At 40.9% G+C, this 12,023-nt stretch overlaps 1 protein-coding gene across 1 annotated transcript in view; it reads right to left on the bottom strand.

Moving 5' to 3' along the window:
• DMTN (dematin actin binding protein) overlaps positions 1-12,023 on the bottom strand; it is a 56,526-nt gene that overhangs the window by 11,810 nt on the left and 32,693 nt on the right. Inside the window, exons 5-11 of the mRNA XM_082255215.1 lie at positions 8,974-9,129; positions 7,849-7,893; positions 7,243-7,354; positions 2,540-2,593; positions 2,247-2,387; positions 2,052-2,158; positions 1,043-1,148 (exon numbers count right to left, since the gene is read on the bottom strand). Of these exons, the coding sequence (XP_082111341.1) occupies positions 1,043-1,148; positions 2,052-2,158; positions 2,247-2,387; positions 2,540-2,593; positions 7,243-7,354; positions 7,849-7,893; positions 8,974-9,129 (721 nt within the window). The remainder of the gene's footprint in view (positions 1-1,042; positions 1,149-2,051; positions 2,159-2,246; positions 2,388-2,539; positions 2,594-7,242; positions 7,355-7,848; positions 7,894-8,973; positions 9,130-12,023) is intronic.

Below are 12,023 nucleotides of genomic sequence, written 5' to 3'. Positions count from 1 at the left end.
TCATAAGGATAAGGCTAGGATAACTAGGTGCTTAAAGAGGAACTAAACTCATCAACATTGTTTCCTAAAGAAGTTATATTAAAGGCAAGCTGTGAATAATAACTGTCACAGCCACATTCCAGTCAAACTGTTAAACCATCAAATGGTTGGTGTCATGGCTCCTGAGAAAGCGGTTTCACGCGAAACAGCCGTAGAGCAGTATTACATGCCAGAGGTCCTAGCCATCAGTTCTATTGTGGGTTCTGGTGGCTTTTCATGTAAGTGATGTTCTGAAGATTAGACCTTTGTGTTTGGCATTTTCTTGTTTTTAGTTGTCTTTTAATAAATCCTACACTATGGAAAGCATTTTCTCTCTTGCATATCTATTGATATAACTTCCTGCTGGTTGGAGTACTTGAAGGAATTTTCTCCGGTGTCATCCTCTCTTCTGATTTGCTTTCTGGCTCAAGACCTGCTGTATAATATATAAAAACGCATTAGCTGTCCTAATAAGACAGCAACATGGTCTGGTGAGTGCGCATTTCTGTTTTTGGGTGAAGGACCACTGGTGGAGGATTGACCTTGTTTACACTGACCCTGATTATCCATATGGACTTTTTTTTGCAGTTTTATGGACTGAGTTCATTATTTTTGATCATATGCACTATATGTTCATTAATTTTATGTTTTAGAGTTCAAACAGAGTCTAAGATGGAAGTGTCCTTGGCTGTAAAGGATGGGAGGGATTAGTTCCGCTTTGGAGGCAAGAATTCTGTTGAAAGCAACTACAATTTTTGGTAGTGTAATCTTTAGAAAAGGTAGGAGAAATGAAAAACCTGTTTCATGCCTTTCCATCTCAAATGCCTTCTCCTGCTGAACATTCACTACCATGTTGGCTTTCAGGTTATATGTTATTTGTAGGCAATGGACTGAGGTCAGATTGTGAAGGGGCAAGGTCTATAATGCACTCATGGTTTGCATCTTTGTTGTATTAAATACAGCATGTTAGATTTATAAGATATAGCAATGAGGTAGCAGGAGAGACAAAGAAGAAATGACTTACGTGTGTAGATTGGTGTCCTGTCAGGCAGGGAGCGGGTTTTTCTTTTTGGAGTACCCCCTTTCATCATTTCCTCTTTTAGAATGAGTTTTCCTAGATTAGATTGGATCTGTATATAAAAGATAATACTTGTGAAGGATATAAAACAGAAATGAAGGACAACCCTAAAGGTCACTATTTACTTGTGGACAAGTACCTAGGACAGCCACCAAACCCACAAGTGACCCATTGGTGTTACTTTTTTGCATTCTGGCTCCATGTAATTATGATACATATCTCCATTGTAAAAACCAAGCTGTCAATACTAATGGCAAGGATTAGTAATATCTTCTTTGTCATGAAAACTTGCCCTTTCCATGCATTCCTGTGAAGACTCAAGAGATAGGAAGATGCCGAAGTTGTGCCTTTGTTTTCATTTTACTTCAAAAATCGTACAGCCTGGGTGCAGACAGATAAGGTTTTTGGCTTTATGTCAAGGTGTCTTATTTTACCTGTGCCTAGAACAAGATAACCCCTAAACATGGACCTTCTAACAATGATACAGGCGGTCCCAGGGTTCTGACTTACAAACGACTCCTACTTACAAACAGAGGGAGACAACAGTAAGTGTGAAGAAATCTACCCATAGGAAGGAAAATTCACCCCTATAGGAGTTATCATGGGAAAAAGATGTCTCCACTGAAGCTTTTTCACCAATCCTTGTTTCCATAACCCAAAATTTTTAAAATCCAATTGTCATAGGGACAGAAGGTGAGGTCAAATCATCTGAATAGGAACAAAGACAGCAAAACAAATGTTACAGGGGTGTTAACTCTTCCTAATGCCATCCAGAAAAACATACAAATTATTCTTTGGACTGGAGCTACACTTAAAAAATGTACCTGTTGTGACTTTCATACAAATTTAACTTAAGAACAAACCTACAGACCCTATCTTGTTTGTAACCTGGAACTGCCTATAATGCAAATGGTAGCACATATTTTTTTTATCTTCACTCTACAATGACGGCCACCTTGTTCAGCTCCCTTATCTGTCGATGACTCAGTTCTTTCACATCTTCACTTTTTTCACTTGCTTCCTCCCCGCGTTGAGACTCTCTGCGATATCGTCTCTCAGACTCTGTAGTGTTAAGAAGGTTCTTGGTCACCACCTTGACATAGGGCATGATGCATCATTACTCAAACATATAGCTGAGAAACACTCTTACCTACAACTGCCAAAGAAGGAGGACATGGCCAATAATCTGTCTCAATTTTTGCTGGCTGGTTTGGATCAGGAGGTTTTGCAGCAGGAAATTTAGAAGATTCAACTATGGGGTCATCAGATAGCCTGTGGGAGAGTGCTGACTCTGGGGGCAATAAAATACTGTTTTTAGATGGTGTTCATAGAGCCAACAGCTGTAACAGCACCTTATGTGACTGACAAATAAAACAGGCCCAAAATGTAATAGGGTCAAGGGACTTTCAGTTAAAGCATAATGGCAGTATGTATTTTTCATACCTCTGTTGTAGATTGGAGGCTTTTTGTACAAGTTAGGCTCCTTCTTTGAAATTTCTGTAAAGAATGAACAGAATAAATAATGGATACATTTATATTTAAGGTAATCTAGCTATTCAGCACAGCACCAAACTGCCTGAATTATTTAATACCATAATGAACAGAGAGGTGGCTAAGTGCTTAAAGCGGTTGTATACTTAAAAAAAATAAAATAAAAAAAAAAACCCTGCAAGACAAAGGCATAATGAGCTAGTATGCATTGCATACTAGCTCATTACGAAATACTTACCTTAGAGCGAAGCCCCGGCACAGACCCCCGGACACCGCTGTGGGAGCTGACATGATCCCTCGGCGTCTCTTCCGGGTTTGGCGGCTCTGGCATGCGCGGGAGTCATTTTTCGGCAAGTTCCCGGCAAGGAACGCTGAAGGTCCGCCGGACCTTCAGAGCGCATGCGCCGCTCACGTGAGCGGCTTCATGCAGTGCGAATATCTATAAAACCATGCAGGTTTAGGAGATATTAATTGTACCTACAGGTAAGCCTTTTTATAGGCTTACCTGTAGTTAAAAGTCGCAAAAAGCGGTATACTACCGCTTTAAATTTGAACCTTTACCCTGTAAAACAACCCATTTGGTTTAAAATAGAAATGGAAGGCAAAACATTTGTGTGTGTTTTTTATTATTGATAGAAAAGGTAAGAATAAGAACCCTTTCTGTTTACTTCTACCTGGGGCTTCATTTGGAGAGATTTACCCCCAATTCCTGACCTAATGACAACAGGAAGAGAGGACACAGACAGATATAAAAATTTGACAGAGGATCTAGGCAGTTTTGTTTTTGATTGTATTACTTTCGGAGAGTTCCTCTTTTTTTCTGTCCAGTAATATCTTGTCAACGGGACAGGGCGTCAAATCTTAAAGTGGAAGTAAACTCCCATGCATGATTTTTACTTATAGGTAAGCCTATAATAAGGCTTACCTATAGTATGTATAGGTACTGTAAATATATCCTAAATGTGCACTGTTTAGGAGATATTTACTGTAGATACGTCACCGGCGCATGCATGCTGAAGGAACGGTCTACCCGTGCTGTTCCTTCAGCGTACTGTGCCATAAACAGCGGCACCCACACGCATGCGCGGGAGTGACGTTATCGCGGCTTCAGCCACTTACACAGCCAGAGTCTGCAAACCCGGAAGGAAGACTGGGTGAAGATGGAAGCACCTTTAGCGGTGACCGTGCTGCTGGAGGGCTCTGTTCTAAGGTAAGTTTTACATAATGTTGTAGTATACATTGGGTCCAACCAACCTGTTGAATTTTACATGCGAGCTAGCTAGCTGCTAGAAGTAAGCACTGTGTTCCCCCGGCGGGGACGGCTTCCCCCGTCGAGAGCACAATAGCTCAGCGGGAGGAATTCTGACTGTGTTGATGGAGGAATTGAGCGATTTTCTTTCCTAAAACCCGTGATTGCAGGAAAGAAAATGAATCCTTCTATGGCTGCCTTATTAGCAGTAAAACAAATCTGGATAACAATAAAATCCGACATGGGTTCTAACCCTTCCCCAGTCTATCCAAAACTAAAAACATTTTTTATTTTGGCTTTACATACACTAAAATATTAAAGTGGTATTAAGTCCAAAACCAAAAATATAATATATTGCAGCTTACCAATCATTAGATGTGGTCAGTGTATTAGTTTTCTTTTTTTTTAGGCTTTTTTTCCTCTGTTTTCTCCTGGTGCCCCCACCCTGGAGGAATGAACACGGAGGGGGAGGGGGCACAGCAGACAGCAGAATTGTCAGTCTGGGGGGAGGGGAGTGTTAGATGTACTAGCAGATTTAAATACACTAACATATTGAAGTCAAAATTCCAGCTAACACTTTATAATCAGTTACAGTAAACTGTTTTTTTTTTTCTTATTTGGGGATAAAGGTTTTACATAAATAAATAAAAGCTGATCATTGTAAGCACACCTGTCAGTGGCAAATGTTTTTTTCTTATCCCTGTAAACTGATACAACTGAAAGAGAGCTTGTTTTGTTGAAAAAAACAAACTTACTGGCAGGATCACCAGCCGCAAATAGAAGAAAGCCTAAATAAGAAAACAAATGCAGTCATCACATCTAAGAATTAGTGAGCTGCAATATGATGAATGTTTGCTTAATACTGCTTTAAGCAGTCTCCTTTTCTACAAACAGGTAGAGCTTTAGGCTCCATTCATGTTTTCCAGTTTTTCCTTGCCTCCTGTTCATAAAAAGCCTGGGGTTTACAGAGCTCAGCAGCTCAAATGGAAAGTTATACAAGTGAACAAGTCAGAGCAATGACTGCTTCCCCTCTTTTAACAGCTTCATTGGAGATTGCAATTAGATACATTCTGCATAAAAGGAGGCAACTGCTGTTGTGTTCTCTCCTTAGATAACCCATAGTTTTCTGGGAATCCTTTATTTTTTTAATAAATGTTTATTTATAAAATAAATATTGTACAGTATATAAATAGAAAATAGTTTTAAAACATCCATTTAGGAAATACATTTAAGCTGTAAATGGTAATACATATAATAAAATTAACCTTAAATGATTTAAAGTGGAATTCCAGCTTACACCTAACTACCCTTTAAACTGTCCCCTCCATCCTCCTAAAACGATGCTAATTACCCTGGGTAAGAAAGATGTATATACTTATATATTTTTAGGTCGCTCCAGTCCGATGAGGTTCTGTGGCTCCCTGTGTCAGCTAGTGCAGCTTCAAGGGACAGGAGGTAGTGCTGACAACAGAGGGGCAATTGAAGCCTATGGGTGATGGGTCACCAGTCTGGACTTTACCAGCTGTTGTCAGAGTGATCTCTCCTCTCCCATGCAGCTGCCACTGGCTGACACAGAGGAGATCATGTGACCAGATTGGAGTGGCCTGAGAAAAGTATATACTGTACATCAGGTTAGTCATCATAAGTGTTAAGGGAAGGGGGGGCAGTTTTTTTTACGGCTAGTTGGGTTTAAGTTGGAATTTCATTTGCAGTGGCTTGCGAAAGTATTCGGCCCCCTTGAACTTTTCGACCTTTTGACACATTTCAGGCTTCAAACATAAAGATATAAAACTGATATAAAACTGTAATTTTTTGTGAAGAATCAACAACAAGTGGGACACAATCATGAAGTGGAACTAAATTTATTGGATATTTCAAACTTTGTTAACAAATAAAAAAACTGAAAAATTGGGCGTGCAAAATTATTCAGCCTCTTTACTTTCAGTGCAGCAAACTCTCTCCAGAAGTTCAGTGAGGATCTCTGAATGATCCAATGTTGACCTAAATGACTAATGATGATAAATAGAATCCACCTATTTGTAATCAAGTCTCCGTATAAATGCACCTGCACTGTGATAGTCTCAGAGGTCCGTTTTTAAAGCGCAGAGAGCATCATGAAAACAAGGAACACACCAGGCAGGTCCGAGATACTGTTGTGGAGAAGTTTAAAGCCGGATTTGGATACAAAAAGATTTCCCAAGCTTTAAACATCCCAAGGAGCACTGTGCAAGCGATAATATGGAAGGAGTATCACACTGCAAATCTACGAAGACCTGGCCGTCCCTCTAAACTTTCAGCTCATACAAGAAGAAGACTGATCAGAGATGCAGCCAAGAGGCCCATGATCACTCTGGATGAACTGCAGAGATCTACAGCTGAGGTGGGAGACTCTGTCCATAGGACAACAATCAGTCGTATACTGCACAAATCTGGCCTTTATGGAAGAGTGGCAAGAAGAAAGCCATTTCTTAAAGATATCCATAAAAAGTGCTGTTTAAAGTTTGCCACAAGCCACCTGGGAGACACACCAAACATGTGGAAGAAGGTGCTCTGGTCAGATGAAACCAAAATCGAACTTTTTGGCAACAATGCAAAATGTTATGTTTCGCGTAAAAGCAACACAGCTCATCACCCTGAACACACCATCCCCACTGTCAAATATGGTGGTGGCAGCATCATGGTTTGGGCCTGCTTTTCTTCAGCAGGGACAGGGAAGATGGTTAAAATTGATGGGAAGATGGATGGAGCCAAATACAGGACCATTCTGGAAGAAAACCTGATGGAGTCTGCAAAAGACCTGAGACTGGGACGGAGATTTGTCTTCCAACAAGACAATGATCCAAAACATAAAGCAAAATCTATAATGGAATGGTTCACAAATAAACATATCCAGGTGTTAGAATGGCCAAGTCAAAGTCCAGACCTGAATCCAATCGAGAATCTGTGGAAAGAACTGAAAACTGCTGTTCACAAACGCTCTCCATCCAACCTCACTGAGCTCGAGCTGTTTTGCAAGGAGGAATGGGCAAAAATTTCAGTCTCTCGATGTGCAAAACTGATAGAGACATACCCCAAGCGACTTACAGCTGTAATCGCAGCAAAAGGTGGCGCTACAAAGTATTAACTTAAGGGGGCTGAATAATTTTACACGCCCAATTTTTCCATTTTTTTATTTGTTAAAAAAATTTGAAATATCCAAAAAAATTTAGTTCCACTTTATGATTGTGTCCCACTTGTTGTTGATTCTTCACAAAAAATTACAGTTTTATATCTTTATGTTTGAAGTCTGAAATGTGGCAAAAGGTCGAAAAGTTCAGAGGGGCTGAATACTTTCACAAGGCACTGTATGTTTCCCTTTAATAGCTGAGGCAGGTTTACTTTCATAGCTCTCTGTGACATTTTTTACCTGGGCAATGAAAGTGTTGCACTCCAGATCTAGGTGAGTTACTTCCTCCTCGTGGGCCTTGTAGAGTAGAGCTGCTTACTATAGACTTGTTATCGGCCCAAAGTGCTGCAACCTGTTTAAACATCAAATGATATCAATTTAATCCCCTGAAACATCAAAACATGTGCTTAATCTTATGTGCCATAATAAATTTCCAAATGCAATGCCACCTTTCTAATTAATTTTACATTATAAGCATCACTTTCAACATTCCCAAATGATTGGGTACTAAAAGGTATGATGCTTTTCAAAGTTTGGTGTAGTTAAACTTTTCTCAAACTGTGGTATGATTTCAGCTCTGCGGATTAAAAGGAGAAATGTGGGATATCCATCTATTACTTATTTCATTAGGAGGATGTAGCAGTATGTTCGGAGTGCATTTCACATCTACCTTCAGAAGTATCAAAATGACATACAATGAATGGCACTACACTGCTATATGTGTGTTGCCATGCATTGTGGAATCACAGTTCGGTAAGCATTACCCCAATGTAATAAGATGAATTCTATTCTATAATTGATGATTCTACTGCCATACTTTATTATATTAGATTTGTCTGAACTTACCTCAGGTGATGGAGGAGGGGATATTGACTTAGGAGACAGAGATCGCTGCAAAAGCAGAGAAAAGTGTCAAATCAACATTTAGCAATCTGCTGTACATATTGCATCAGTTTACAGGTTTTGGATTGATGATTCCAAAAGAACAAAAAGTGAATGTTTGTGTAAGCTGGTTTCAGAAATCATGACCATTTTTTTGGATCTCGTTCACAAATGTTTTGGTCTCTGAACAGGGATTTACGTTTTGGATTGCTCTCCAGAAAGCATTTGACAGGTGGCGAGGAGGCATTGTATCGGCTCGTCACCTCTTGCTTTAAACCCATTCATTGACACTAGTGGCAGCTGGTGCTAAAAAAATTTTGGGGGGGGGGGGGCGCAAACAAACCCATTCATTCACACTAGTGGCAGCTGGTGCTAAAAAAAATTTGGGGGGGGGGGGCTCAAACAAACTAAAAAATTAAAATGGTGAATGGTTAAATTACTTGCCGTGCTCCCCCCTCCAGGTCCGCACTCACCAGAGGATGCCTTGCGTTCCAAGGGACAAGCAGCCAGAAACTGGAAGTGAGGCGATGACGAATATTGATTCGCTAAAATCAAAAGTGGGAGGGTTCCGGGCGCAGTGCTCTGCGCCCCGAAGACAATCTGAAACAAGCCAATTAGAGCTCAGCCTCCAATTGCATGCTTTTCAAAAGTTTACGGACCAAATAGACACTCATTAGTCCAGCACAGTGCACACACATATGAACGAAATACAGTTTTTATTTTTTTTTTTTTTTAATAAATGATAATATGACTAACAGTTTTTAACATGTTAAAGTAGTTTTCTTCTTTGGCAAACTACCTTTGGAGGTGGGGCGGCACCCCTTATTGACCGTCCGCCACTGATTGCCACGCTACTGCACTACTGTGCCACAACTGCATGCGTTGCATTCACCTGAATGCACCCGCTGAAACTGACAGGGGGTATAATTCCTGCTGCAGCCACAGCATGTGTAAACCTCAGGACGCTGCAGCCAAAGGGGGAGTAGTTGGGGGGGCAGTAAAAACATGTCTGACCTGCGGAGTTTTACCACCCCTAACCACTAATGTGAACAAGCCCGTAAACAATTCATATTTTGGATGAGGACTCACCTCACGGCTGCGGAGTGTCTCCGTGTTCTCCAGAAGTGTGTATGTGAAATGTGGTTCATAGATCATCAGATCAGGACGCTCAATATCCAATATGGCCTTATCACGAGGAAGGGCTGCCAGATCCTTATAACCAATGACACGACTGTCCATACGGGCCTGAATAGAGATCAGGAGAAGTTGTTAAAGCTGAATTCTGGGCACAACACAATATGTTCCTCAACAGCCAATAGCTCAATAGGTATCCCTAGTGGATATAAATCCACAGGAAATGCAAACTCAGAAGAGTGACCCAGCATGTCTGCCCATGATACCCCAGAAAACTGCAGAAGTGGATACAAAACCAGTCACCCTGCACAAGGTGAGAGAGTGCAACAGTGACCAGTCTGTATTGTAAGACACTTCTGCACAGAGGTAGAAATTGCTTCATGCTTCCAGTACACCAAGATTCAAATGAGAACACATATGGCTTTGTATTTTTGGGGAGGCTTTTAGTACTGTCCCAGAGGGTGGGCACAGACAGTGGTGCATTATGGGACAGGGTATAAAAAGCCAGGGGCAAGGAGGGTGGTGGCTGCCTCCTCTTCTGCAGCGGCTTTTTTTTACACTATTGTAGGCAATAGGCATGTGACAGGTACTGTTTATGGAGATATATGGGGTCTATAAAACCCCAAATCTCATCTCTGCCCTTAAAAGAATTCAAAGCACCAAGAGAGCCGACCGCCAGCTCTAAAAAACTGTACCGAGGCATCATCCGAGGTATAACCCCCCGAAGTCCAGTTGCCGACTGCCTAACGACGATTTACATCAGCAGTCAGCCCCTCACAAGTCACAGGCAAAGTGACATAGGTCTACGTCGCTAGCCTGTGACGCTCACAGACCCCCCCGCGCGAGTGACTGGCGGACCCGATGTCCGCCGGTCACTCGCGATCGTCGGTTACACTGGGAGAAAGGCAGGTGGCTAATGTAAACAATGCCGCCTGTCATTCTCCCCTGTGTAACAGCACAGATCATACGGTCCTGCTATGTAGGACCGTTGATCTCTGCTGTTACACACACAGCCACATCCAATCACAGTTAGAATCACGTCCCTAGGGACACACTTAACCCCTCCTTCTCAAATAAAGTTAACCCCTTCCCTGCCAGTGTCATTTTTACAGTAACAGTGCATATGTATAGCACTGATTACTGTAGTAATGTCACTGGTAGCCCTAAAAGTGTCAAAAATGTCAGTCAAGGGTCCGATCTGTCCGCTGCAATGTCGCAGTCTCGCAGATCGCCGCCATTACTCGTTAAAAAAAAACAATAAAAATGACAAAAATCTTTCCCTTAGTAAACGCAATAACTTTTGCGCAAACTAATCAAAATACGCTTTTTGTGATTTTTTTTTACCAAACATATGTAGCAGAAAACAAATTGGCCTAAAATGTTAAAAAATTTGGATTTTTTACATTTTTTTGGGGAATTTCAATATAAAAAATGTAAAAAATATTGTTATTTTTGCAAAATTGTCGCTCTTTTTTTGTTTATAGCACATGATCAAAAAATCGCACAGGTGATCAAATACCACCAAAAGAAAGCTCTGTTTGTGGGGAAAAAAGGACGTCAGTTTCATTTGGGTACAGCGTCGCACGACTGCGCAATTATCCGTTAAAGTCACACAGTGCCGAATCGCAAAATAGGCCCTGGTCAGGAAGGGGGTAAAATCTTCCGGGGCTTAAGTGGTTAAAGAACCTTCTGAGAAGGACCGATCTAAGAATCAATCCAGTTATTCCAGAACAGGTTCAAGCTTTGCATTTTTCTAGTGGAAGAAAAGCCCCTTAAAGAGGACATGTTGGTGGGGCAGTCCCTTCTATTGAATGTCAGGGTATCAGGCTTGTGCTTACCAGTGCAATGCACCTTCTAGGGATTTACTATTTCATTGTTTTGAAGGTTTTTTTTGTCAGATTGGCTTTGTGTAATGAAAACAAAGGTTTATGTCTTATTGTCTTATGGCTACATAGACTTCTTTGCCTTTTGTCATTTCTACATTTTTGTAAAGTTGTTGTATATGTATTAGTATAACTAAAGGCAAAACTTGTTTTCATGATAAGAGTGGAGAGGGGCTAGAACACCTGTCATGGTTTTATTCCTGTGATAACCTTATATAGTGATATATAATACCGCGCTCAAACAATGTGAATATATACATAAATGTTCAATAAATAAAGTCAAGAAATAAAGACACACTTCAGTCCATATTAAATTGTGTAATTAAATAAGTCCACTCAAATTGAAGATGTGCAAGAGCTGAATACTAAATAAAGTGAAAAAAGTATCTTAAATCCACAAATAAACTGGATCTCTGGATATCCTCACTCCTCCACCATACAATGACCACCCAGTGTGCACAAACTCCTTACCAGATTTACCAGACCCCTTAATCACAGGGGGTCGGTAACAGCCTTGGATAACTCAGATCGCTGACACAAGATACTACCGGTATTGATCAAGCCACAGGGATGTGTGTCCTCCAATAAACAGGCACCGTCCTCCTTCTACCTTCTCCAACCCAAAACCAATCCACTCACACTCCGGTGGGTTACCGGGGGTAGATGGGGGAGACAAAAAAGGTCTCTCATGGCGCAGTACATAAAATTGGTGTTTATTAAACAATCCACTTTGCACTTACATTCAGGTCGTTTGTAAAAACCAGTAGCAATAACCGCTGTTCCCCTAGTTTGGAACGCCGCTTCCGCGTGCCAAATGTGTTCAACGGGACCCTGGAAGTAGCGTAATTTCGATAGCACACCCCGATGCGTTTCGTCAGCACGTAGCCAACGTCATCAGGGGTCATGTATCACTATATAAGGTTATCACATTTACGTTTTTACACGGCTACCTGCTGCTCACAATTGTTAACCTATACATCAGTTATTAATTTATTTCATAATTTATTAATTTTTATCAATTATTATTAATACACTCCATCGAATGGTTGCGGTATTTGCACAATTTATCTCACATACACTTAAGTTCCGTTTGAGCAGGTGTTTTTGGTGCTTAACACCATT

The sequence above is a fragment of the Pelophylax lessonae genome (genome assembly GCF_965119305.1).
Source record: "Pelophylax lessonae genome assembly, chromosome: 4".
Taxonomy (NCBI): Eukaryota; Metazoa; Chordata; class Amphibia; order Anura; family Ranidae; genus Pelophylax; species Pelophylax lessonae.
This window is presented reverse-complemented; position numbering and strand designations above follow the sequence as displayed.